This window comes from Psammomys obesus, unplaced genomic scaffold (genome assembly GCF_907164565.1).
Source record: "Psammomys obesus unplaced genomic scaffold, mPsaObe1.curated_primary_1811, whole genome shotgun sequence".
In the NCBI taxonomy this organism is placed as follows: domain Eukaryota; kingdom Metazoa; phylum Chordata; class Mammalia; order Rodentia; family Muridae; genus Psammomys; species Psammomys obesus.
The window spans coordinates 2,248,629-2,275,335 of record NW_026590571.1 but is presented as its reverse complement, the minus strand read 5'-3'; the positions used below and the strand labels follow the sequence as shown (position 1 = coordinate 2,275,335).

The window sequence follows — 26,707 nt, the reverse complement described above, 5'->3', positions numbered from 1 at the left end:
TCTTTAGTTCTTTGTATATACTCGATATTAGTCCTCTGTCAGATAACGGGTTAGTGAAGATTCTTTCCCAATCTGTAGGCAGGCGTTTTGTTTTGATGACAGTGTCCTTTGCTTTACAGAAGCTTTTCAGTTTCATGAGGTCCCATTTATTGATTGTTGCTCTTAGAGCCTGTGCTGTTGGTGTTCTGTTCAGGAAGTTGTCTCCTGTGCCAATGAGTTCTAGGCTGTTCCCCACTTTTTCTTCTAACAGATTTAGAGTATCTGGTTTTATGTTGAGGTCTTTGATCCACTTGGACTTTAGTTTTCTGTAGGGTGATATATATAGATCTATTTTCATTTTTCTGCATGTAGACATATAGTTGGTTCAGCACAATTTGTTGAAGATGCTATCTTTTTTCCATTGAATGGTTTTGGCTTCTTTGTCAAAAATCGAGTATTCATAGGTGTATGGGTTTATTTCTGGGTCTTCTATGTGGTTCCATTGATCCTCCTGTCTGTTTTTGTGCCAATACCATGCAGTTTTTATTACTATTGCTCTGTAGTACAACTGGAGATCAGGGATTGAGATACCTCCAGATGATCTGTTGTTGTACAGGATTGTTTTGGAGATTCTGGGTTTTTTATTTCTCCATATGAAGCTGGGAATCTTTTTTTCAAGGTCTGTAAAGAATTGAGTTGGTATTTTGATGGGAATTGCATTAAATCTGTAGATTGCTTTTGGCAGGATGGCCATTTTCACAATGTTAATCCTACCAATCCATGAGCACGGGAGATCTTTCCATCTTCTGAGATCTTCTTCAATTTCTTTCTTCAGAGACTTGAAGTTTTTATCAAACAGGTCTTTCACTTGCTTGATTAGTGTCACCCCAAGGTACTTTATGTTATTAGTGGCTATTGTGAAGGCTGTTGTTTCCCTAATTTCTTTCTCGGCCCTTTTGTCTTTGGTATACAGGAGGGCTTCTGATTTTTTTGTGTTGATTTTATATCCTGCCACTTTTCTGAAGGTGTTTATCAGCTGGAGGAGTTCTCTGGTTGAATTTTTGGGGTGGCTCATATATACTATTATATCATCTGCGAATAGTGACACTTTGACCTCTTCCTTTCCGATTTGTATCCCCTTGATCTCCTTTAGTTGTTTTATTGCTCTGGCTAGGACTTCAAGTACTATGTTGAAGAGGTAGGGATAGAGTGGGCAGCCTTGTCTTGTCCCTGATTTCAGTGGGATTGATTTAAGTTTCTCTCCATTGAGTTTGATGTTGGCTATAGGCTTGCTGTATATTGCCTTTACTATGTTTAGATATGTGCCTTGTATTCCTGATCTCTCCAAGACTTTAAACATGAATGGGTGTTGGACTTTGTCAAATGCTTTTTCAGCATCTAAGGAGATGATCATGTGGTTTTTCTCCTTCAGTTTGTTTATGTGGTGGATTACATTGATGGATTTCCATATGGTGAACCACCCTTGCATGCCTGGGATGAAGCCTACTTGGTCGTGGTGGATGATATCTTTGATGTGTTCTTGGATTCAGTTTGCAAGTATTTTATTGAGTATTTTTGCGTCAATGTTCATAAGAGAGATAGGTCTGAAGTTCTCTTTTTTTGTTGGGTCTTTGTGTGGTTTAGGTATAAGGGTGACTGTTGCTTCATAGAATGAGTTTGGTAATGTACCTTCTATTTCTATTTTGTTGAATAGTTTGAGGAGAATTGGTGTGAGCACTTCTTTGAAGGTCTGGTAGAATTTTGTGCTGAAACCATCAGGCCCAGGGGTTTTTTTGGAGGGGAGACTGTGAATGGCTGCTTCAATTTCCTTGGGGGATATAGGGCTGTTCAGTCTTTCTACCTGATCTTGACTTAATGTTGGAAGATGGAATATATCAAGAAAATTATCCATTTCATTTAGGTTTTCAAATTTTGTGTCAAATAGGCTTTTGTAGTATGACCTAATGATTGTTTGAATTTCCTCAGTGTCTGTAGTTATGTCACCCTTTTCATCTCTGATTTTGTTGATTTGGATAGAGTCTCTCTGCTTTTTAGTTAGTTTGGCTAAGGGTTTGTCTATCTTGTTGATTTTCTCAAAGAACCAGCTTTTTGTTTCATTGATTCTTTGAATAGTTTTATTTGTTTCTAATTGATTGATTTCAGCCCTGAGTTTGATTATTTCCAGCCTTCTGCTCCTCTTGGGTGTATCTGCTTCTTTTTTTCCTAGGGTTTTCAGTTGGGCCATTAAGTTGTTTGTATGTGATGTTACGAATTTCTTCTTGCAGGCACTTAGTGCTATAAATTTTCCCCTGAGCACTGCTTTCAATGTGTCCCATAAATTTGGGTATGTTGTGCCTTCATTTTCATTGAATTCTAGGAAGTCTTTAATTTCTTTCTTTATTTCTTCCTTAACCCAGCTGTCGTTGAGTAACAGGTTGTTCAGTTTCCATGTGTGTTTAGGCTGTTTGTTATTTCTCTTGTTGTTGAGGTCCAGCTTAAGTCCATGGTGGTCAGATAGAATACAAGGGATTATTTCAATCTTTTTGTATCTGTTGAGGCTTGCTTTATGACCAACTATATGGTCTATTTTGGAGAAGGTTCTATGCGTTGCTGAAAAGAAGGTATACTCTTTTGAGTTTGGATGAAAAGATCTGTAGATGTCTATTAGGTCCATTTGATTTAGGGTCTCTGTAAGTGTTTTAATATCCCTATTTGTTTTCTGTCTAGTTGATCTGTCCCTTGGTGAGAGTAGAGTGTTGAAGTCTCCCCCTATTAGGGTTTTAGGATCAATGTGTGATTTAAGCTTTAATATTGTTTCATTTATGAATGTAGGTGCTCTTGTATTTGGGGCATAGATATTCAAAATTGTGATGTCCTCTTGGTGGATTTTTCCTTTGATGAGAATATAGTGGCCGTCCTTATCTTTTTTGATTAACTTGGGTTGAAAGTCTATTTTATTAGATATTAGGATGGCTACTCCCGCTTGTTTTCTGGAACCATTTGCTTGAAAGACATTTTTCCAGCCCTTTACTATGAGGTGGTGTTTATATTTGTTGCATAGGTGTGTTTCTTGGATGCAACAGAATGTTGGATCATGTTTCCGCAACCATTCTGTTAGTCTGTGTCTTTTTATTGGGGAGTTGAGTCGGTTGATGTTGATAGAAACTAGTGACCAAGAATTGTTACTTACTTTAGATGTGGGTTTGGTGGTGTCACTGAGTTTCATTGCTTGTATTCTTTTGGTGTTTTTGTTGTGTAGTTATGTATTTCCTTTGTTTCCTTAGATGTAGTTGTTTTCCTTGGTTTGGAGTTTCCCTTCTAGTAACTTCTGTAGAGCTGGGTTACTATGTAGATATTGTTTAAATTTGGTTTTGTCTTGGAATATTTTGAATATGTTGATTGAAAGTTTTGCTGGGTATAGTAGTCTGGGTTGGATTCTGTGGTCCCTTAAGGACTGTATGATTTCTGTCCAGGTCCTTCTGGCTTTCATTGTTTCTGTTGAGAAATCTGGTGTGTTTCTGATAGGTCTACATTCATATGTTACTTGGCCTTTTTCCCTTGCTGTTTTTAGAATTTTTTCTTTGTTTTGTAGGTTCAGTGTTTTGACTATGATGTGATGTGAAGAATTTCTTTTCTGGTCTAGTCTACTTGGTGTTCTGTAGGCCTCTTGTATGTTTATGGCCATGTACTTCTTTAAGTTGGGAAAGTTTTCTTCTATAATTTTCTTGAAAATATTTTCCGGACCTTTGAGCCTGATGTCTTCTTTTTCTTCTACTCCTATTATTCTTAGGTTTTGTCTTTTCATCGTGTCCTTGATTTCTTGGATGTCTTGTGTTTGGAACTTTTCTGATTTTATTTTTTCTTTGAGAGACGTGTCAATTTCTGCAAGTGTATCTTCGGCTCCTGAGATTCTCTTGTATTCTGTTGGTGATGCTTACCTTTGTATTTCCCGATCTTTTCTCTATGTTCTCCAGCTCCTGGTTTTTCTCTATTTATGTTTTCTTTATTGATTCTAATTCTGTTTTCATGTCTTGCACCATTTCGTTCATCTGTTTGAATGTGTATTCCTGCTTTTCAATGATAGCTTCTATTTTTTTGTCCGTTTCGTCTCTATGTATCACTAATTGTGCCTCTACTTTGGGTATAATTGCCTGTATTTCTATGAGAGCTTTGTTTATTTCTTCTTTATTTGCCTTCATTTGTGTGGACATTTCTTTGAGAGCTTTGTGCATTTCTTCTCTGTTTGCCTCAATTTTCGTGGTCATTTCTCTGAGAGCACGGTTTGTTTTCTCTTGGTTAGTCTCGATTTCTTTAGCTATTTCTCTGAGGGCTTTGTTCATTTCATCTCTATTGGCCTCTAATAGCTGGAGAAACATAGTTTTGAGGTCGTTTTCTTGTATATCTAGTGAATTGAAGTGTCCATTGTTTTGTGGGGTTGCTGGTGAGGTCATTATGTCCTGATTTTTGTTGGGAGTGTTCTTATGTTTGCCTCTAGCCATCTGGTTATTTATAATCCTCACTGGTTGTTCCTCGAGATTGTAGTTTGGGCTATGATCCTCTCTTTCTGTTTTCTGGACTGTTTTTTCAGGAAGATGAGAGAGGTTCACTGCTTTGGGAGTATGTTTTCAGTTTTGCCTAAGTAAGGAATGTGATGCTGGCGCTATTCGCGTGCGCTTTTAGCGGGCGCACTGTGTATGTGCGGATTCTCTGACTATTGCAGTGGCCTGTAAGCCACTATTATGCTGTTCTGACTGAGATCCAGGGATTGTTTGCCTGGATTACCTTGGTGGACTCGCAAGGCAGAGGCTTCAATGTTGGGGTCGCTATCCCAAGAATCCCTATGTTGCCTACACTAGGGGTGTGGGTGGCAGGGATCTCGTCTGGTTGCTTCTGTGGAGAGGCCCTGGGTCTGGGGAAATCTCTCCCTAGAAGGCTCACTCACTCTCTGGCAGGACCAGTTGGAATGCACAGGAGTTCCCCTTGCTCACTACTCTCTGTTTTGGTCCTGCTACGGAAGTGCAGCGGTAGGCTAACAGTCAGCTCTGTGACACTGTGGCCACAGGACTCGGTGTCCACCTTTCCTGTGTGCTGCCTCTTTGTCCTTTCCCTCTGCCAGGAGGGGTTATGTTGACTGGTCCCTGGGTAGCACGGGAAAGAGTTAGGATGAGTGTACTCAATCCCAGATCCCGGGCCCAGATCTCTCTGCTAGAAGCAGCCTAGCGGTAGAATCTATGTTTGCTGATCCCAAGAGAGTACCGGGTAGGGTTGAGTGTCCTCAGATCCAGAGCTTGGGTTTCTCTGCTAGGGGCCGCTGGGTGAGCTGGAGAGAGGGTGCTGTGTCCTTGGCAGGCTGCCTCTCTGTCCTTCCCCTCTGATCTTCTCCTCTGCTAGGGCAAGCTTATGGAGGTGCTCTCTGGGGAGTGCCAGCAGGGGTTGGGGCTTCTCAGTTGGATCCTGAGCCCTGAGCTGGCATTTCTCTTCCAGGGGTCAGGGGGTGGTGGTGATAGAACTTGCTGCTAGACCTTATTGAGCTGGACCCAGGAGAATCTCAGGACGTGTAGAATGACCAGAGTCCCAGATCTCGAGCTGTAGTTTGTTTGCTAGGAGTGCCAGGCAGCACTGGAGTTCCGGCACTGTGAAGCCGCTGTGCGCCTCTTTATCCTTCCACTCCACTGCGGCAGGGTTATGGCAGCGTTTGGGGGAGTCCCTGAAAGGATTGGGTTTTCTCAGCCCCAATCTCGGGTTGGGGTACAGACAATGTGGTCTGTGGCAGATTCTGCTGGATGCCTCCTGCCTCCTCCGAAGAGGGAGTAGGGATTTTGAGCTGGGTGCGCAGCTGCTATCCGCCCGCGGCGGGAGCTCAGTTGTGATGGCAGCAGGTAACTGCTACGATTGGAGAGACCTTCCAGGGAAAGACTGGGTGACCCGTGACCAGTCTGGCAACTTTCCTTCCCTGTGGGTTTTTTTTTTTTTTTTTTTTTGCGCCTAGGACTCTTAGCCTCAGGCACCCTCGTGCCCACCAATCATCCTGGGAAACTGATCGGGACAAGCAGGCTTGTGGCACCAGTCCGGAGACCCAAAGCCCGTGTTAGCCAGGTTCTCTTCTGGGTTCTGGCTGGGCAGCCGAGTGGACCCGACTGATTTCCACGCCGTGGGAGCCTCCCCTCACCTAGGAAACATGATCGATCGCTGTTGTTTTAGGGCCCAGAGTTCAGTCTCCTGGTTGCTGCAAGGAGTGTGTTGTCCCACTTCTCAGACACGGTGTTCTCCCGGTGCCGCCATCTTGGCCCCCTCGAGGATAATTCTTCTTCTGCCTGCATTTCTTTGAGAGCTTTGTTCATTTCTTCTTATGTGCTTCTAATAACTGGATAAGGATAAATTTGAAATTATTTTCCTGTGTTTCCCATGAATTAAAATATCTATTTTTTTTTTTTTTTTTTGTGTGCTGCTGGTGAAGCCATGATGTCCTGATTTTTTGTTGGATGTGTTATTACGGCAACCCCTAGTCATCAGCTTATCTGTAACCTTCACTGTTTGTTTCCTGAGTCTGTTTTTCAAACTTGGTCCATCTGTCTCTGGTGTCTGGAGTATTCTTTAGGAAGATGAGAGTGGCCAACCATTTCAAGAGTGGATGTTGGTCTTTCAGCTTTAGCTAAGGGAGGAAGTTTGCAGCAGCATGTGCACAAGCACAGGTGCCTGCGTGGAAGTGTGTCTTGAAGGACAGGGTACTAGAGCATGTAAATGCCTGGAAGTTTGCAGGTGCCCCGAATGCCTCAGTGGCCCACAGGCCTGTTGTACTGTTTTCCAGGTTTTCAGATCTGTTTGGGTTGCACCATCTTAGTTCCAGGAATTGTTTGCCTGTACTCCACTAGGAGACTCACAGAGCAGGGTCTTCAATGTTGAGAATGCGGTCCCAAGAATCACTATGTGGCTTACAGTGTTGGTGTGGGTGAGAGGGATCAGATACCTGGGTGCTAGCAGAGAGGAACCCTGGATCTGGGGCTCTGCATGCACTCACTTGAAGGTGCACTCACTTGCCAGCAGGTCTAAGAGTAATGCACAGGGGTTCTCCTGGTTCTCTACTCTCAGATATTTCTCTTCAGGGGCAAATCCAAGTGGAGGCTCTCCCTTAACTCAGTGGAGTACACTGTTTGGCCTCAGAGCAGGGATACCCTTACTTTGGGCAGCTGCCTCATCTACTGTCTTAATCAGCGGTACAGAGGCTCTTTCTTGGGGCAGCTGCTTAGCTCTGGGGCCCATACTGCAGTCTGCTCTACCATCTCAGTCACCCAGCAAGGAGGATCATGCTTGGTGCAACCTCTGCAGCCTCAGCAGAGCAGGGAAGCTTGCGTTCTGGGCAAGGGAAACTGTAAGGGATTAGAATGCTTGCCAGTTTCAGACCCTGGAGACTTCCACAGGAGACTTCCACCTGGATACAAATTGTCCCAGCTCACAGGTTGTCCCCTCTAGCCCAGGAAGCCTCAATGTCTATGTTCCAGCTTCAGCTGCTTCTCCACTCAAGATTTTCAGAATTTCGGATCCTGTGCCCCTCAGATATGATGCTCGCTGGTAGACTCCTTCTTGGACCCTCAACTACCTTTTCAAATGCATTTCTGTTTCCAAACTTTTCCCCTTATTCCACACAATATTACATTCAAATATCTGACCACATTTCTCTACTTAAAAGCTCCCTTGTTTTCCTTTTATTAATAGCAATGTTTCTACACACAGGCTGCACAAAGTCAACTAAGCATGAGAGCATAACAGCTTGTAAGAAAATAGTTTCTTAAAGTATTCTGAAAACTTACCTTATTATAAATATTTTATCAGATAAATGTCTTTGGTATGTTGATTTCCAATGTGATAATTTAAATAATATTTGATAGAATGACTTATGGGAAAAGTAATGTTGAGATACACTTATGCATCCATGACAATCTACTTATTATCATTCTAGTAATTATTCATTGACTGCACTATAGATTGTCTTTTGGAGCCATACTATATCATATATCTCATCAGCACTGGATTTCCATTCTGTTAGAATGATACATCTGTTTTCTCTATACTTCTTGATAACCCATTGACATTTTTAACTGGTCGCATCTTTCTGTGTACTATGGATTATTGGTAGTCTCCTTTGAACTCCTCTTAATTGAATGGAAATCAATATGCTCTTTTACTTTAATATACCAGTAGCCAGATTATTCCAGGTAGTAGTTTGAATAAACTGTATATTCTATAATGTCCAATACATACATACATACATACATACATACATACGTATACATATATATGTTTGGTTTTAGTGAAGTTGTCTATTCTAGTACTTTGTACAATATTAGTATAAGGGCAAGATATCGGAAGAAAAAATATATCATGGAATATTTATTTCACAAGATGTATTATTATATATACAACATATTTGCTTCTAAATATTGGTTTAACTCAACTATCTATTTAATAGAAAAGTGTCTATCCTGGTTAGATATTCTTTGCTGTTTCATATTGGTATGTTTTTCCAGACCACAAAAGCTCTAGTATTAATATATAGTCATTATTTGTTTCATGGTTTGCCTATTGTACCAAGGATAAATGAATTTGAGTGAGAAGATGGATGGAATGGAAGTTACTGAATTTGATTTCCAGACAGAGACAATGAAAATTATTATCATTGGAAATAGTCATGTAACTGTAATGAGCAAATTAGATTTTTACAAATTGTTCAGTCTAAGAAGAGTGGTTCCACTGCAACTGATATGGATATAACTTAGATCCCACGGATGCTCGGATATAGCCCATGGTAGCTCAGAATCCAAGTGGGTTCCCTAGCAAGGGGAACAGGGACAATTTCTGACATGAACTCAGTGGCTGGCTCTTTGACGTCTCCCCCTGCCCTTGAAGGAGGAGCAGCCTTGCTAGGCAACAGAGAAAGACATTGTAGCCAGTCCTGAAAATACCTGATAAGCTAGGGTCAAACGGAAGGAGAGGTGGACCTCCCCTATCAGTGGACTTAGAAAGGGGCAGGGAGGAGATGAGGAAGGGAGGGTAGGATTAGGAGGGAATGAGAGAGTAGGCTACAGCTGGAATACAAAGTTAATAAACGTAATTAATATTAAAATATAAAAATTAAAAAAATAATTAAAAATTAAAATAAAAAAATCATTGTTCAATTAAAAACGTAATACACCTTTACCCTTAGTTATTTTAATAGTTGCATTTGATTGCTATGGGCATTGTAATCACATCTGCAGGGTTCACATTAAATAATACTGCTATATATATGGATAGGTTTATATATGGTTCTCATTTTATAGGATATTGCAAAAATCCAGAAGTTCCTCATATGTATGCAATAGAAATAGAAGAAAACACGTCTGTGGAATGTGGCATAACATTTTCTCCTGTAGAAGTAAGTTCAGTTTTCTGTTACTAACATTACAGAAGTGTAGTGGAATTACAGATTAACTATGTAATAATCTAAAAGACATAATCTCAGTTTTGTGATGACTGGGTCTTATTCTAATGAGTGACTATGCTTAGTTATAAGTTTTAATTAAGTAATATAATTAATGGATATATCTAATCATCTGAAACTATGATTATATTGTCTTTGCTGTACTTATTATCAAATTTGAAGTATGGTATGTTGTCAAGGAATGATAGGTTTAAGCTAACCATAAAGTCATTTATATTCATGATTTGTTGTGCTTTGTAATCATATTTGAAGGTGCTTCATGTAGTCATTATCTGAATTTCTCCAAACTATGTTGTGAACAATGAAAAGACATTGTTTCTATGATACTTAATTTATTTAGTTCCTCTGATGCCCAGTTTTAATTTTAAACTGTTAAAAAAACAATCAATATAAAAGATAAATCCTTTATTGGAATGTGTCCATCAGGAAGTAATATCACTGGCTAATTTTAAGACAAGCTGTAGTATGTCTTTTTTTCAGATTTCTTAAATATGGAGAGAACTTCTTTTTAACAACTAATATAAGATTTAGAGATCAAAAGCCAAACAACAAAACAAAACAATGTAGCTAAAATAATTATTTGTACCCAATAAGTACAAAAAATGCTTTACTAAGTTAAATTAATAATAATTATTCCATCATCCACATTAATATGTTAGCTAGTGTTTTCATTATGCAGGTCTCGCTTAGGGAGCCATATTGTTTATATATAACGGATGCAATTTGTCTGTCATGTCTAGAAGACACTGTTCAACAGCCATACTTTTTCTATGATGCATACAATCTTTCTACCCCTCATTTATAATATTCCCTGAGGCTTAGGTATTGTGATGGCATAGTATATGTACCAATTGGGAGTGTGGCCATACAATGTTCACTTATTTACAGAATTTTGGCCAGTTGTGGCTTATTGTAGATGCCTATATCTGGTGAAAAAAAAAACTTTGACGAGGAGTGAGGGTTACATTCATCTGTGAGTATAAGGATAAGTATTTAAATTATAGTTAGACATATTGATTTAGAAAGATGACAATTGTAAGTTCACCTCTAGGTTCTATTATCTCTCTGGCCATAAGTACTTGGCTAGATTTACAATACCATGCAGAATTTCCCTCTCATTGAACATAACTTAAGTCTAATTAGACAGCCATTGGTTACCCTTGTGAAAATAGTGCCACTATTTTAGTGGAGATATCATAGTGGCCTAGTCATTGTGCTTAGCAGGACTATTGATTGCTTTTCTCCCTAATCATCTTTCATAGTACCTTTCATGACTTAAACAACTAGTTCTCAAGAAGGTTTTCAGGTTTATTCTGCCAGGTTCTTTTTCTTCAAAATATCTTTTTAGAAATAGATTATTTAGTATATCTGGTTTTGTGTTGAGGTTTTGTTGTTGTTGTTTTTATTAATCACAGGCCATTCACTTTGTATCCCAGCCATAGTACCCTCCTTAATTTTCCTCCCAATTCCACCCTCCCTCCCTCATCTTCTCCCTGTCCCCTTCCAAGTCCACTGATAAGGGAGGTCCTCCTTCCCTTCCATCTGACCCTAGTTTATCAGGTATCTTCAGTACTGGCTGAAGTGTCCTCTGTGGCCTAGTAAGGCTGCTCCTCCCTCAGGAGGGGGGGTGTCAAAGAGCCTGCCATTGAGTTCATTTCAGAAATAATCCTTGTTCCCCTTACTAGTGAATCCACTTGGATACTGAGTACCATGGTCTGCAACTGAGCAGGGGTTCTAGGTTATAACCATGGTCCTTGGTTGGAGACACAGTCTCATAGAAGACCCCTGTGCCCAGTTATATTTGGTCCTTGTGGAGCTCCTGTCCTTTCCAGGTCATACTAACTTCCCTTTCTTTCATATAATTCCCCACACTCTGCAGAGGTTTGGTTATGAGTCTCAACATCTGCTTTGATACACTGCTAGGTAGAGTCTTTCAGAGGCCCTCTGCAGTAGGCTCGGTGGGATTTAGAAAAGATCATCCTGAGTGAGGTATTCCAGGAGCAGAAAGACACACACGGTATATACTCACTTATAAGTGGGTACTAGACCTATAAGATAGGATAAATATACTAAAATCTGTACACCTAAAGAAGATAAAGAAGAAAGAGGATCCGGGTAAGATGATCAATCCTCACTTAGAAATACAAATGGGATGGACATTGGAAGTAGGAGAAAACAAGTAATAGGACAGGAGCCTACCGTAGAGGGCCTCTGAAAGCCTCTACCTAGCAGTGTGTGTAGTGTCTTAAGCAATAGTATTACCTTCAAGTTCTGTTAGGGAAACAAAGGCAATGACAATAACTTAAGTTATTTTGGGAGTCTTTGGTCATCCACTGACCAACTACTTGACAAGTGTTTTCCCTTACCTGGTATTAACGTTTCTGTTAGTATACGGCTCTACGTATATTGACTCCATTTAAACTTTCTCCCTCCTCCCACTTCTCAGTCTCATTTTCTTTAGCTCTCTCCAAATGTGTGTGAGATATATTTTTCACTCATTTACACACATGCATTTGCTTATTTATACATATCTATACACATATGTATTTTTAATTAAGCTAATAAAATAATATTCATTTGTGACTTTTTAAAACATTCTTAATTTTATTTAAGAGATCATTCATTTAAGAGAGACAATATACACAGTGGTTTAAAATACTTATTGCTCCTGAGGAAGAACCCATTTCAATGATCAACACCAACATGGTGGCTCACAAATATTTATTTCTAACTCAAGTTTTAAGGCATCCAACACACTCTGAATTCCATGGATACCAGATTCATAGGTGGAACACATGCATATATGCAGGATATACATGCATACACATAAAATAAAGAAGCATAAAATATTTTTTTAAAAAAGAGGTGATTCCTCATTGAACCTGGAGTTCACCTGTTTAGCTACACTTGCTGGCCACCAAGCTACAGTGGACCTTATCTCTGCAATTCCTTATTGATAGGATTACAGATATTTATTCCACAACTGTTTTTTATGTGGCTGCTGGGGCTCCAAACTTAGGTGGATATGCATATACAATAAAGACTTTACCAACTGAACCATCTTCCCCATATTGTTTAATTGGTTTGTACATTTTTATAAGTAAGTCTTCATTTAAATTTATTTTTCTCTTCAATGGATATATTTATAAAACTATTTTACTTAAGAGTACTAGCTGGTTTTTTTTATCAGGTTGACACTAGCTAATTTTATTTCAGAAAAGGAGACCTAAGTTGAGAAAATACCCCCATTAATCGGGTGTGTGGGCAAGCATATAGTGCATTTTCTTGGTTGATGATTGATGTTGGAGGGCCTAGCTCACTGTGGGTGATGCCACCCCTGGACAGGGTTCCTGGGGTATAGAATAAAGCAAATTGAGAAAGCCAGTGAAAGAATACTAGTAAATAGTACTCCACCATAGCCTCTGCATCAGCTCCTATTTCTAGGTTCCTGCTCTGACCGTCCTCAGTGATAGACTGATATGGGCTTATAAGCTGAAATAAACCATTTTCTTACCAAGTTGCTTTTAGTCACAGGGTTTTAGCAAAAAATAGAAACCTTAACTCAGACATTAAGGCTCACAGTAAATTAGAAACATGTTTAAAAATTGAGTTTTAATTGCACAAAGTTCTTCAGTGGGTATATATGCAACATATTTTTACTCAAATTCACGAACATTATCAACAATGAAAAAAATTTACATCTGTTTATGTTGCAACTCTGTATGGATACTAGAAATTGATTATAGATTAAGGTAAGTCACATATTTATAATTCTGTATAATTCTTTAATTTGGTAAATATTCTGAATTATTATTTGTTGATTTCCCTTTTTATGAATAAATTTACACAGTATATTGTAGCGTAATTCAGTTCACTATAAGAATAATATATCTTTAATTAATTTACTCCTTGATAATTGTTTGTGGATACTATTGCAGAAGTAGACTATCCTGAGAATGAGTGTTTTAAAATGGCCATTAAAATAAGACATGCTTCTGTTTTTTAGGCTTCCCAGTTTTGTTATGAAAACAGATTGTTTACATAAAACTCTGTGGCAGCAGATGGAATTGGCAGGCTTATGGTCAGATACACTTAAATAAAATAAAAACTCGTTGTTTTTCATAGCCAGGGTATTGTGACTCACCAGATCCGAATGGATGCCCATTATATGAGGTTGCTAAGTAGAAACCAGTACTAGATATGTCCTTAAGTCCCATATTTTTTGTCATGATCTTGTGGGTTTTTCTTACCTCCAAGTTTAAAATACATATTTTAGCTTGTCTTCTTTCTACTGTTTACCTCTAGAAACTTATTAAGGGAACAGTGGGCAGTGTGTTTGTGTACTGTGAGTGTGCAAATATCTTTAGTAGCATTTAGTATTGTTAGCTATGTATAAGGAATTGTATAGATGAGAAATAGTACCTCCCATAATTTTTCCCTTTTTAATTTGCATTTATTTATTTATAGTGTGTTGTGTGTGTCTGGAGGCTAGGGAACTACTTGTAGGAGTCAGTTTTCTTTTTCCACCATGTGGGTCCTGGAGATTGAACTAAGGTCATCAGGTGGGGCAGCAAACATAATTATGTCCTGAACTATCTCAATGGGACATATCCTTTGATTTCAATATCCATTTCCTTGATGTTAGATGTAACACATTTTTGCTTGTGCTAATGTGTTACTGTGTACATATATCCTCTGAACTGTCTTTCCTATACTTTCACGTATATTTTCATTATCTAGATTACTTTATAATTATCTCAGAATATTTTTTAATATATTTTGACACTAGCTAGAAATTTTGTGAGAAATGGGTTTGGGCTCATTTTATCTCCGTAACGTTAGCTGTAGCAGCATAGATGCTTTCAGATTTTTATGATACGAATTAATCATTCTCTCTTTTAGGAGTGATATACTTGGTATAGTATTTAAGAAATCCATGCTTACCCAAAGATCAAAATGGCTTTTTTTCTATTTTTTGTGAAGTTTTAGGATATATAGCTGCATATTTGGTTAATTTTTTTTTAAATTTTTATTTATTTATTTATTTATTTATTTATTTATTTATTTATTTATTTTAATTCTTTATTAATTACACTTAATTCACTTTGTATCCCCCTGTGGTTCCCTCCCTTCTCCTGTTCCAATCCTTCCCTTCCTCCACCCTCTGCATGCATGCCCCTCCCTAAGTCCACTGATAGGGGAGGTCTTCTTATCCTTCCTTCTGAGCCTAGTCAATTAGGTCTCATCAGGAGTGGCTGCATTGTCTTCCTCTGTGGCCTGGTAAGGCAGCTCCCCCCTCAGGGGGAGGTGATCAAAGAGCAGGCCAATCAGTTCATGTCAGAAACAGTCCCTGTTCCTATTACATTGGAACCCACTTGGATGTTGAACTGCCATGGGCCACATCTGTGTTATATAAAGAACTAAAGAAGTTAAACAGCAAAAAATCAAGTAATCCAATTAAAAAATGGAGTACAGAGCTAAACAGAGAGTTCTCAATAGAGGAATATCGAATGGCAGAGAAACATTTAAAGAAATGCTCAACCTCATTAGCCATCAGGGAAATGCAAATCAAAATGACCCTAGATTTTACCTTACACCCATCAGAATGGCTAAGATATAAAACTCAAGAGATAACACATGCTGGAGAGATTGTGGAGAAAGGGGAACCCTCCTCCACTACTGGTGGAATTGTAAACTTGTACAACCACTCTGGAAATAAATCTGGCACTTTCTTAGACAACTAGGAATAACGCTTCCTCCAGATCCAGCTATACCACTCTTAGGCATATACCCAAAAGAATCTCAAATACACAATAAGGATATTTGCTTAACAATGTTTGTGGCAGCCTTATTTGTAATAGCCAGAAGCTGGAAACAGCCCATATGTCCCTCAGTGGAGGAATGGAAGCACAAATTATGGTATATCTACACACTGGAATATTACTCAGCAATAAAAAACAAGGAAATCATGAAATTTGCAGGTTAATTTTTAATAAAGAGATATTAAGAAAACAATTTAGCTCATAGTTTGGGTGACATTTTTCACATAATGAATAATATATCCTTAACTTTATTAAATAAAGATTTTAATTGTCACATGTTAATTTTATAAGAAAAGGGTAATTTGGGTGAATCAACATTATCAAAGCCCTCAAAGTTATAATTATTTTTTCCTTTTTTTTATTTTGACAGATAGCAACATATGAATTTAGCTTTCCTGTCCATATTAATTCCTTTAAGGCTTCAGAGCTCTACTCTGAATATTTGTCACAGAAAAAGACTTTGATGCCAAGAACATCACCACTTATTCCACCATGTTTTGTTCAAGCTACTGGTATGTAATATGAAATAGTCAACTGAGTAGATTTACAGTTAGTCAAAGAGTTACACTTAATATCTAAAAGTAAGAAATAAACAGTATCATTTTAAGTTTTCAAAATTTGGAATATTAAATTAAATCCCTACTCAATTTCTTTATATGTGACTGAAACCATAAATGTGTGAGTTGATATCTTAATAGTACAAATGTATGCATATTTGACTCTTTCTGAATAAAATTGGAAGAATTTATAAAATCCAAGTTAAGACAACATGTAAATTATTAAAACGTAATGATCTGAAAGTAAAATGAAACAAGTAAAATTTTCTTAAATATTTCACAAAAACAGAATTACAGAAGGGTAACTAAATATTATTAAACATACAAATTTTGGGATTACTTGTCGAATATTTCTCTGTCCATATTCTAACAAAAAAAATACAAAATTTGTATACTCTTCCAGCTATACTTTGGAAAAGTTGTAGTTTTGCTGTTTATTATAAATGTTTATTTACTTTCTTTGACATTCAAGAAGCCTGTAATTTGGATGTATATACTGTGCTCTAATATTGAGTTAAATTGTTAATAATAATGTACTGATTGATGTGAGATCACTTAGTCACTATGTTGCAGATGGAAAGAGAGGATACACTGAACTAGTATGCCAATGTTGTAAATTTATGAAACTCACTAAAATACTCCAAATTAAATGTTCTATGGGGAGCATGAAGCTTTATGAATTTGAATTTTTGACCTTAAGATGCTTTTGATAAAAATTCACTTAAAATTTCCTTTTCTGAAATTAATAAATTATCTCTCACAATACATTTTACATTTGTAATAACATTTTTCACATTATTTTCATTTTTGTTTATTTATTTATTTTTACTAATTATACTTTATTTACTTTGTATCCCAGCTGTAGCACCCTCCTTTATCTCTTCCCAACCCTACCGTACCTCCCTCATCTCCTCCTGTGCCCATCCCCATGTCCACTGATAGGGGATGGCCTCCTCCCATTCTATCTGATCCTAGCCTATAAGGTCTCATCAGGACTGGCTATAATGTCTTCTTTATGGCCTGGTAAGGCTTCTCCTCATTCAGGGGGAGGTTGATCAAAGAGACAGCCACTGAGTTCATGTCAGAGACAGTCCCTGTTCTCATTACTAAGGAACCCAATTGAAGACTGAGCTGTCATGGGCTTCATCTGTGCAGGGGTTCTAGGTAATCTCCATGAATGGTCCTTGGTTGGAGTATCAGTCTCAGAAAAGACCCCTGTGCCTAGAGTTTTTGGTTCTGTTGCTCTACTTGTGGAGCTCCAGAACCATCTAGGTCTTTCTATCTACCCCTTCTTTCCTAAGATTCCCTGAGCCTTGCCCAAAGATTGGCTATAAGTCTCAGCATTTGCTTTGATAACCTGCTGGGTAGATTCTTTCAGCGACCCTCTTTGGTAGGCTCCCATCTTGTTCCTTATTTTCACATTCTTCTGATGTCTATCCCATTTGCCCTTGTGAATGAGGATTGAGCATCTTATATAGGATCCAACATCTTGCTAAGCTTTTTAGGCGTATAAATTTTAGCAGGCTTATCCTTTATGTCTTATATCCACTTATGAATGAGTATATACCACCATGTGTGTCTTTCTGCTCCTGGATACCTCATTCATGCTGATGTTTTCTACTTCCCACCATTTGACTGCAAATTTTATGATTGCCTTGTTTTAAATGCTGAGGAGTATTCCATTGTGAAAACTTACCACAATTTCTGTATCCATTCATCTGCTGAGGGACATCTGGGTTGTTTCCAGATTCTGGCCATTACGAATAAAGCTGCTATGAACCTGGATTAGCAAATGTCCTTGTTGTATACTTAAGCATATTTTGGATATATGCCTAGGAGTGGTATAGCTGGATCTTGAGATAGCAGCATTCTTAATTGTCCGAGAAAGTTGCCAGGTTGATTTACAAAGTGGTTTTACAAGTTTACATTCTCACCATCAATGGAGGAGGGTTCCATATCCTCTCCAGCATGTATTGTCACTTCAGATTTTTGTCTTAACCATTCTGTTGATTGTAAGGTGAAATCCAATTCTCTTCAAACTATTCCACAAAATAGAAACAGAGTGAATATTACCAAACTCATTCTATGAAGCCACAGTCACCTTGATACTTAAACCACACAAAGACCCAATAATAAAAGAGAAATTCAGACCTATCCCTCTTATGAACTTTGATGCTAAAATACTCAATAAAATACTCGCAAAAGGAATCCAAGAACACGGAAAATATATCATCCAAGATGACCCAGTAGGCTTCATCCCAGGCATGCAGGGGTGGTTCAACATATGGAACTCTATCAATGTAGTCCAACATATAAACAAACTGAAGGAGAAAAGCCACATGATCATCTCCATAAATGCCCGAAAAATCATTTGACAAAATCAAAACCCTTTCATGTTTAAGGTCTTGGAGAGATCAGAAATACAAGGCACATACCTAAACATAATAAAGGCAATATACAGCAAACCTATATAAAACATCAAACTCAATTGAGAAAAACTTAAATCAATCCTTCTGAAATCCAGGACAAGGCAAGGAGACCACTCTCTCTGTATCTCTTCAACATTTTTTTTATTTACCGTGAATATTCTGAGATGTTAATTTACTTCATGATAATTGTATTATTTTTATGATTTTTAACATTTCTTTTTAAAAATATTCAAATTTATCTCTCTTCTAAATTTCAGAACAGTGAGATATTTTGAGAAAGTGCCAGATTTATTTCCAAAATAGTTGTACAAGTTTATATTCCCACCAGCAATGGAGGAGAGTTCCCCTTTCTCCACAACCTCTCCAGCATGTGTTGTCACTTGAGGTTTTGGTCTTAGCCATTCTGATGGTTGTAAGGTAAAATCTCAGGGTCATTTTGATTTGCATTTTCCTGATTACTAAGGAAGCTGAACACCTTTTTAAGTGTTTTTCTGAGATTTGATATTCTTCTATTGAGAATTCTCTATTTAGCTCTGTAACCCATTTTTTAAATTGGATTACTTGATTCATTGCTTTTTAACTTCTTGAGTTCTTTACATATTCTGGATATTAGTCTTCTGTCAGAATTAGCTTTGGTGAAGATACTTTCCCACTCTGTATGCTGTTGTTTTGTTCTGATGACAGTGTTCTTGACTTTACAGATGCATTTCAGTTTCATGAGGTCCAGTTTATTGATTGATGATCTTAGAGCATGTGCTGCTGGTGTTCTGTTCAGGAAGTTATCTCCTGGGCCAATCAGTTCAAGGCCCTTTCCTCCTTTTTTTTTCTAACTGTTTTAGTGTGTCTGATTTTATGTTGAGGTCTCTGATCCACTTAGACTTCAGTTTTGTGAAGGGTGATGAATATGGATCAATTTGCATTTTTCTACATGTAGACATCGCATTAGAAAAGCACCATTTATTGGAAATGCTATAATTTTTCCTTTGTATGGTTTTGGCTTCTTTGTAAAAAATCAGGTCGAGACTGATAGTCAAACTTTGGGCAGAATTCATGGAATTTCATGAAAGAAGGGGGAGAAAGACCTAGAGGGGACAGGAGCTCTAAAAGGAGACCAACAGTGCCAAAAAAAAGCTGAACCCTGGGGTCCCTGAAGAGAATGATACCCCAACCAAGGACAATGCATGGTGAGGACCTAAAACCCCGACTCAGCTATAGCCCATTGACTCAGGCTCCAAGTGTAGTCCCTAGTAAGTGTAGTAGGCAAATTTCTCTGGCATGAACTCAGTGTCAGGCTCTCTGGTCACCTCCCCCTGGGCAGTGCAGCCTTGCCAGGCCACAGAGGAAGACAATGCAACCAGTCCTGATGAGATAGGATAAGCTACAGTCAGATAGAAAAAGAGCAGGTCCTCCCCTATCAGTGGACTATAGGAGGGCCATATTGGGAGAAGAGGGTGGGAGTATAGGATTGGGAGGAGTCAGGGGAGGGGGCACAGCAGGGATACAAATTGAATAAATTCTAATAAAATGAGAAACAAAAGAATGAGATTTTCCTCGTTTCTTCTCTACTTTTAATGGTTTTGTCAATTTGTAGTAGCCTGAGTTCTATTTTCTGAAGACCTTTTAAAATTTATAGGGTTACATTTTTTTTTTGCTAAAACATTTTATTTTATCTTTATAATGATTTCTTTGAAATTTTGACTGTGTTTTCCCCTAGTTTCTTTTGCTCTTTGCTTGCTTTTACATCTTTATTACTGACTCTCAAATTGTTGATTTCCATATAGCATACTTTATATTTGGTATTCTGGACAGGATGCATGTTTAAATATAGGTAGCAGTTGGTCTGAAACATTAGGCCTTTTATATTTGGTGATTCTCAGAAAATGTTGGTGGAGAAATCTCTCTGATGGAGACTATGTTTAATTGAAACTATGTTTTCCAGATGATAATGGATAATGTCAAAACAAAGCTTTGAGTTTACAGATATAATATAGGTAGTATTTTTTTCTGGCTATACAATAAATTATGGCTAATTTACAAATTGAAAAGCCATTTTGTATATGATCATTGCTTTAGATCTACTGAAACTTGTCTTAATGTTTGTCATGACTGGAATTGGGTATGATACATTGGAGCAAACCATTAATAAGATTCTCCTTTCTCACATATATCAACCCCTTGGTAAAGCAACCATAAATTTGATTGACTATCTTAAAGTCATATACACATCACTTCTGAGACCCTATTGTTTTATTTTATTAAGAATTTAAATGTTTCAAAATTAAGGTTAAGGAGGCAAGGGAAAGAATAGATAAAAAATTACCACCCTTTTTTATAACTTTTTAATCTAAATTCTCAATAATCTTGTCACTTATTTATTTATTTTTCCTGCATTCCAATCATGTTTTGCTTCTCTCTTTCTGCATGATTTATACCTAGGTATAGAGATCAAAGTACTATCCCTTGTCCTTTATTGTTTCAATTTTGAGTATATTTTATTATTTTTAGTATATCAGTGGTATTGTCTTGTTTTATGTATAATTTATGACCACTAAAAATTTATAACATGTGATGAGACCTGATAAAGTAGGTTGAGATGGAAAGGGAGGAGGACCTCCCCTATCAGTGGACAGAGGGAGGAGCTTGGGAGGAGAAGAGGGAGGGAGGCTGTGAGTGGGAGAGGACTAGGAAGGCGACTATGTCTGGGATACAAAGTAAATAAACTGTAATTAATAAAAAATAACAATAGAATTATATACTTCTTAAAAAATTTATAAAATGAAAATTTGTAATTTTGGAAACCAATGTATTTTTAAAAGGTTTGAAATGAAATTTTATTTTTTGACTTGGAGTATAAAAAAAACAGACCTAATATTCTTATTATTTTCTTTGGAGAACATACTAAATAGTGTCCACATTCTGTTTTTAATATTTTAAGATATTTTTTACTTTTATTTTTAAAGTGTTGCAAGCACCGTTGGAATTATCCAGCACTGCATTTATCTTTAAAATCCCATTACATGAGCTTCAACATAATAAGGAGATCACAAGAATTCAGGTATATAAATAATTAATACACTTTTTAGCTCAAAATTATTTGGGTTTTCACTTAATTGATTATTTGAAAGCATGAGTGATGTGAAATTTTGCCTATTAGTAATGTGTCACATATATTCAGGATATTTGTAGCAGCAACACTGGATATTATAGATAATAGTACATATATGTGTATATATATATTTTTAGTTATATATGTAGAGTATATATATTACCCAATACTTCCATACTTTCAGAAATACTTTTTTCTGTATATGATGTGTATGTACCATGCATGTGCATGTGTGTGTTAATAACTGCCTAAGTTTACTAAGTTGGCTCATAGTCTTTTGAGAATTTTCAGAATTTTCCTGCTGTTGCCTTCCATCACACTGAAAGAGCACAGGATTATAGTTGAGCATGATTGCACATGACCTGTTTGTTTCTGGAGATTTGAAGCCATATTATCATTCTTGCTAGAGTAGAACTTTACCCACTGAGCCACCTAACAAGCTTCTGTAAAAATAAATTTTTAAAAGTGGCTGCATTGTCCTCTTCTGTGGCCTAGTAAGGCTGCTCCCCCCTCAGAGGGAGGTGATCAAAGAGCAGGCCAATCAGATTATGTCAGAGGCAGTCCCTCTTCCCATTACTATGTAACCCACTTGGACACTGAACTGCCATGGGCCACATCTGTGCAGGGGTTCTAGGTTATCTCCATGAATAGTCTTTGGTTGGAGTATGAGTCTCTGCAAAGTTTCCTGTGTTCAAATTTTCTTGTTCTGCTACTCTCCTTGTGGAGTTCCTGTCCTCTCCAGCTCTTACTATTTCCTACTTCTTACATAAAATTCCATTCACTCTGCCCAACAGTTGGCCATCAGGCCTAGCATCTGCTTTGATAGTCTGCAGAGCAGAGGCTTTCAGAGGCCCTCTGTGGCAGGTTTCTAGTTTGCTTCCTGTTTTCTTCTTCTGGCTTTCAGAGGCCCTCTGTAGCAGGATCCTAGGTAGTTTCCTGTTTTCTTCTTCTTCTGATGTCCATCCTCTTCGCCTTTCAGGATGGGGATTGAGCGTTTTAGTTAAGGTCCTCTCTCTTGCTTAGTTTCTTTAGATGCACAGATTTTAGTGGGTTTGTCCTATTTTGTATGTCTATATGAGTGAGTATATACTGTGTGTGTCTTTTTGCTTCTGGGACAACTCACTCAGGATGATCCTTTCCAGGTCCCACCATTTACCTGCAAATTTCATGATTTCCTTATTTTTCATTGCTAAGTAATATTCCATTGTATAGATGTACCACAATTTCTGCGTCCATTCTTCACTTGAGGGGCATCTGGGTTGTTTCCAGCTTCTGGCTATTACAAATAAAGCTGCTACAAACATGGATGAGCAAATATCCTTTTTGTGTACTTGAGCCTCTTTTGGATATATGCCTAGGAGTGGTATGGCTGGATCTTGAGGAAGTGCTATTCCTAGTTGTCTGAGAAAGCGCCAGATTGATTTCCAGACTGGTTGTACCAGTTTACATTCCCACCAGCAGTGGAGAAGGGTTCCCCTTTCTCCACAACCTCTCCAGCATGTGTTGTCACTTGAGTTTTTCATCTTGGCCATTTCGATGGGTGTAAGGTGAGATCTCAGGGTTGTTTTGATTTGCATTTTCCTAATGGCTAATGAGGCTGAGCATTTCTTTAAGTGTTTCTCTGCCATTCGATATTCCTCTACAGAGAATTCTCTGTTTAGCTCTGTTCCCCATTTTTCACATGGATTACTTGATTTGCTGCTTTTCAGCTTCTTTAGTTCTTTGTATACACTGGATATGAGTCCTCTGTCAGATAAAGGGTTGGTGAAGATTCTTTCCCAATCTGTAGGCAGTCGCTTTGTTTTGATGACGGTGCCCTTTGCTTTACAGAAGCTTTTCAGTTTCATGAGGTCCCATTTATTGATTGTTGCGCTTAGAGCCTGTGCTGTTGGTGTTCTTTTCAGGAAGTTTTCTCCTGTACCAATGAGTTCTAGGGTATTCCCCACTTTTTTTTTTCTAGCTGATTTAATGTGTCTGGTTTTATGTTGAGGTCTTTGATCCACTTGGACTTCAGTTTTGTGCAGGGTGATAAGTATGGATCTATTTTCAATGCAGCCACTTTTGATGAGAACTGATAGACTAAGATCAGAAAGATGGAGAGGAGAAGCTCCCCTATTAGTGGACTTGGGGAGGGGCATGCATGCATAAAGGGGAGGGAGAGTGGGATCGGGAGGGGAGGAGGGAGGGTTTTATGGGGAGATACAAAATGAATAAAGTGTAATTAATAAAAGATAAAAAAGTTAAAAAAACAAGGAAACCATGGAATTTGCAGGCAAATGGTGGGAACTAGAAAAGATCATCTTGAGATGATGAAAGCAGAAGCAGCAAGACACACATGGTATATACTCATTCATAAGTGATTATTAGACAGATAATACAGGATAAATCTATCCTCCTAAAGAAACTAAACAACAAGGTAGGCCCTAGGGAAGATGCCCAATCCTCATTCAGAAGGGCAAACATGATAGAAGTCAGGAGAAGACAGGGAACAGAACAGGAGTCTGCCACAGAGGGCCTCTGAAAGACTCTACTGATCCAGGTATTGAAACAGAGGCTGAGACTCATAGCCAAACTTTGGATAGAATGCATGGAATTTTATGAAATAAGGGAGAGATAGAAAGACCTGGAGGGGACAGGAGCTCCACAAGGAGACCAACAGAGCCAAAACAAAACAAAACAAAACAAAACAAAACAAAACTGGGCCCTGGGGACCCTGCAGACACTGATACCCCAATTAAGGACTATGCATGGAGAGGACCTAAAACCCTTGCTCAGATATAGCTCATAGAATCAGTCTCCAGATGGGTCCCTAGTAAGAGGAACAGGGGCTGTCTCTGGCAGGAACTCAGTAGCAGGCTCTATGATCATCTCCCCCTGGGAGGAGCAGCCTTACCAAGCCACAGAGGAAGACGATGCAGCCAGTCTTGATGAGACCTGATAGGCTACAGTCAGTTGGAAGGGGAGGAGGACTTCCCCTATCAGTTGACTAGGGGAGGGGCATGGAAGAAGAGGGAGGGAGGGAGGATGGGACTTGGAGGAGATGAGGGAGGGAGCTACAGCTGGGATACAAATTGAATAAATTATAATAAAAATAAATAAATTTTAAAATTTTATTACTATGAGTGTCAATTCATTATGTGTCTATTTGGGCATGCATGTAATGACATATGTATAGTAAGTCAGGAGAGAACTTTATAGATTTGGTTCTATTTTTCTCCTTTGGAAATCAATCTGGTGCTTTCTCAGAAAATTAAGTATAATGCTACCTCCAGATCCAGCTATACTACTCCATAGGCATGCTCAACCATACAGCAAGGTCATTTGATTGGCTGTATTCATAGGAACATTATTCATAATAGCCAGTATCTGGAAGCAACCTAGATATCCCTCAATGGAGGAATGGATACAGAAGGTGTGGTACATTTACATAAAGGAATACTACTCAGCAATTAAAAAACATGGAAATCATGAAATCTGGAGGCAATGGCTGGAACAAGAAAAGATCATCCTGAGTGAGGTTACCCAGAAGCAGAAAATTACACATGGTATATAGATATTCACTTATAAGTGGATATTAGCTATAAAATATAGGATAAACATACTAAAATCTATAGTCTTAAAGAAGCTAAACAAGGAGGCCCCTGGGGAAGAGAGTTAATCCTCATTCAGAAGGGCAAACAAGATAGACATTGGAAGTAAGTGAAGACAGGGAACAGGACAGGAGCCTTTCACAGAGGAACTCTGAAAGACTCTACCCAGCAGTGTATCAAAGCAGATTCTGAGATTCATATTCAAACTTTGGGCAGAATGCAGGGAATCTTATGGAAGAAGGAGGAGGTAGAAAGACCTGGAGAGGACAAGAGCTCCACAAGGATACAAACAGAGCCAAAATATCTTGGCCCAGATGTCCTGTAGAGACTGATGAATCAGCCAAGGACCATGCATGTAGAGGACCTAGACCCCTGCTCAAATGTAGCCTGGAGGCAGCTCAGTCTCCCTGGTGTTCCTTAGTAAGGGGATCAGGGGCTGTCTTTGACATGCTCTCAGGGTCTTGCTTTTTATTCACATCCCCCTCGCGAAGTGGCCTAACTAAGCCACAGAGTTAAGAGGATCCAGACAGTCCTGATGAGACCTGATAGGCTAGGGACAAATAGTAGGGGATGAGGACCTCCATTATCAGTGGACTAGAGGAGAGCCATAGGGGGAGGAAGGAGGATGTAGGAGAGCCCGTGAGGAGATAAGGAAGGGGTGTACACCCAGGCTACAAAGTGAATACATTTTAATAAATAATTATAATAAAGAAAAATATTATTTTAGAAAAAGAAAAAATACACAGGAAACAACTTATATGGATGTGAAGTGAGTGAATTGACTGTTTTTTTGTTTGTTTGTTTTTCCCCTTGATTGTTCTTTTATTTTTATCTTTTTTGGCTTTACTGGCTGATTTATACAGAGAAGACATGAGATGGGACTCTATTCTAATCAAAAGTAAGGTTTTGTAGTGGGAACAGAAATTATAAAATTTCCCATAATCCTGCCCCTCCCCAAATTCTGGTGCTTGAAAATTTATCTATCTCTTATTGAGGCAGAACCCCTGGTATCCTGTGACGATTCTTCCAGCCCAGAACCTCTGATGGCATTAGGCATCAGGTGTGTTCAGCTACAGGGTACTTGGCAGACAGCAAGGCTTAGCAGCCAGTGACCCAGGATGATACTTAAGTTTTACCTGTTATAGTAAGAGAAGGTAGTTTTTTTTTTTCCTCCTCTCTGGGGAGGATTAATTCTTACTATTCATTTTTAGTCTAGGGGTTGGGGTTCAGGAGTAACATATAAAGCCTTCTTTTGTTTCCAACACCTCACCTACCCCAAGCCTCATTATGGTGCTATCTAAGTAAGTCTTCTCCATACACCTTGTTAACCTATAAAGTGGTCAGACTTGATCAGATCTAACAGGAGGATGTAACTCTGAGATAAAATGTCTTCATTATACCTGTTTGTGGATTAGCTTTGTATTTAAATAGCAAACAAAAAAAGAAATAAACTTGAAGCTTATTTGTCATCATAAAAATAAAGCAAAAGTTAAAACATATTGCCATCCCCAGACTCTATTGAAATTAAAATGAATATTTAAGACTGAGAACATAAAATCAGTATTTTAAAAATTAAATTCCATGTGTATGCAAATATCATATGTAGAACTAAAAAGGCAACTTTAGTAACCTGAAATGTATTCTGGATTTGAAAAAGTACCTTCTGAAATGGGAGATTATTTTACATTATTGAACTTTAATTCAGTTGTTGTATTGTATGTGACTGGTGGACATAGAATCTAAATC

The 26,707-nt window shown here is 38.1% G+C and overlaps 1 protein-coding gene across 1 annotated transcript in view; it reads left to right on the top strand.

Moving 5' to 3' along the window:
* The window catches only part of LOC129677283 (cilia and flagella-associated protein 47-like), a 603,052-nt gene that overhangs the window by 104,335 nt on the left and 472,010 nt on the right, over positions 1-26,707 (top strand). Inside the window, 3 exon segments of the mRNA XM_055607932.1 lie at positions 9,297-9,391; positions 15,650-15,791; positions 21,226-21,320. Of these exon segments, the coding sequence (XP_055463907.1) occupies positions 9,297-9,391; positions 15,650-15,791; positions 21,226-21,320 (332 nt within the window).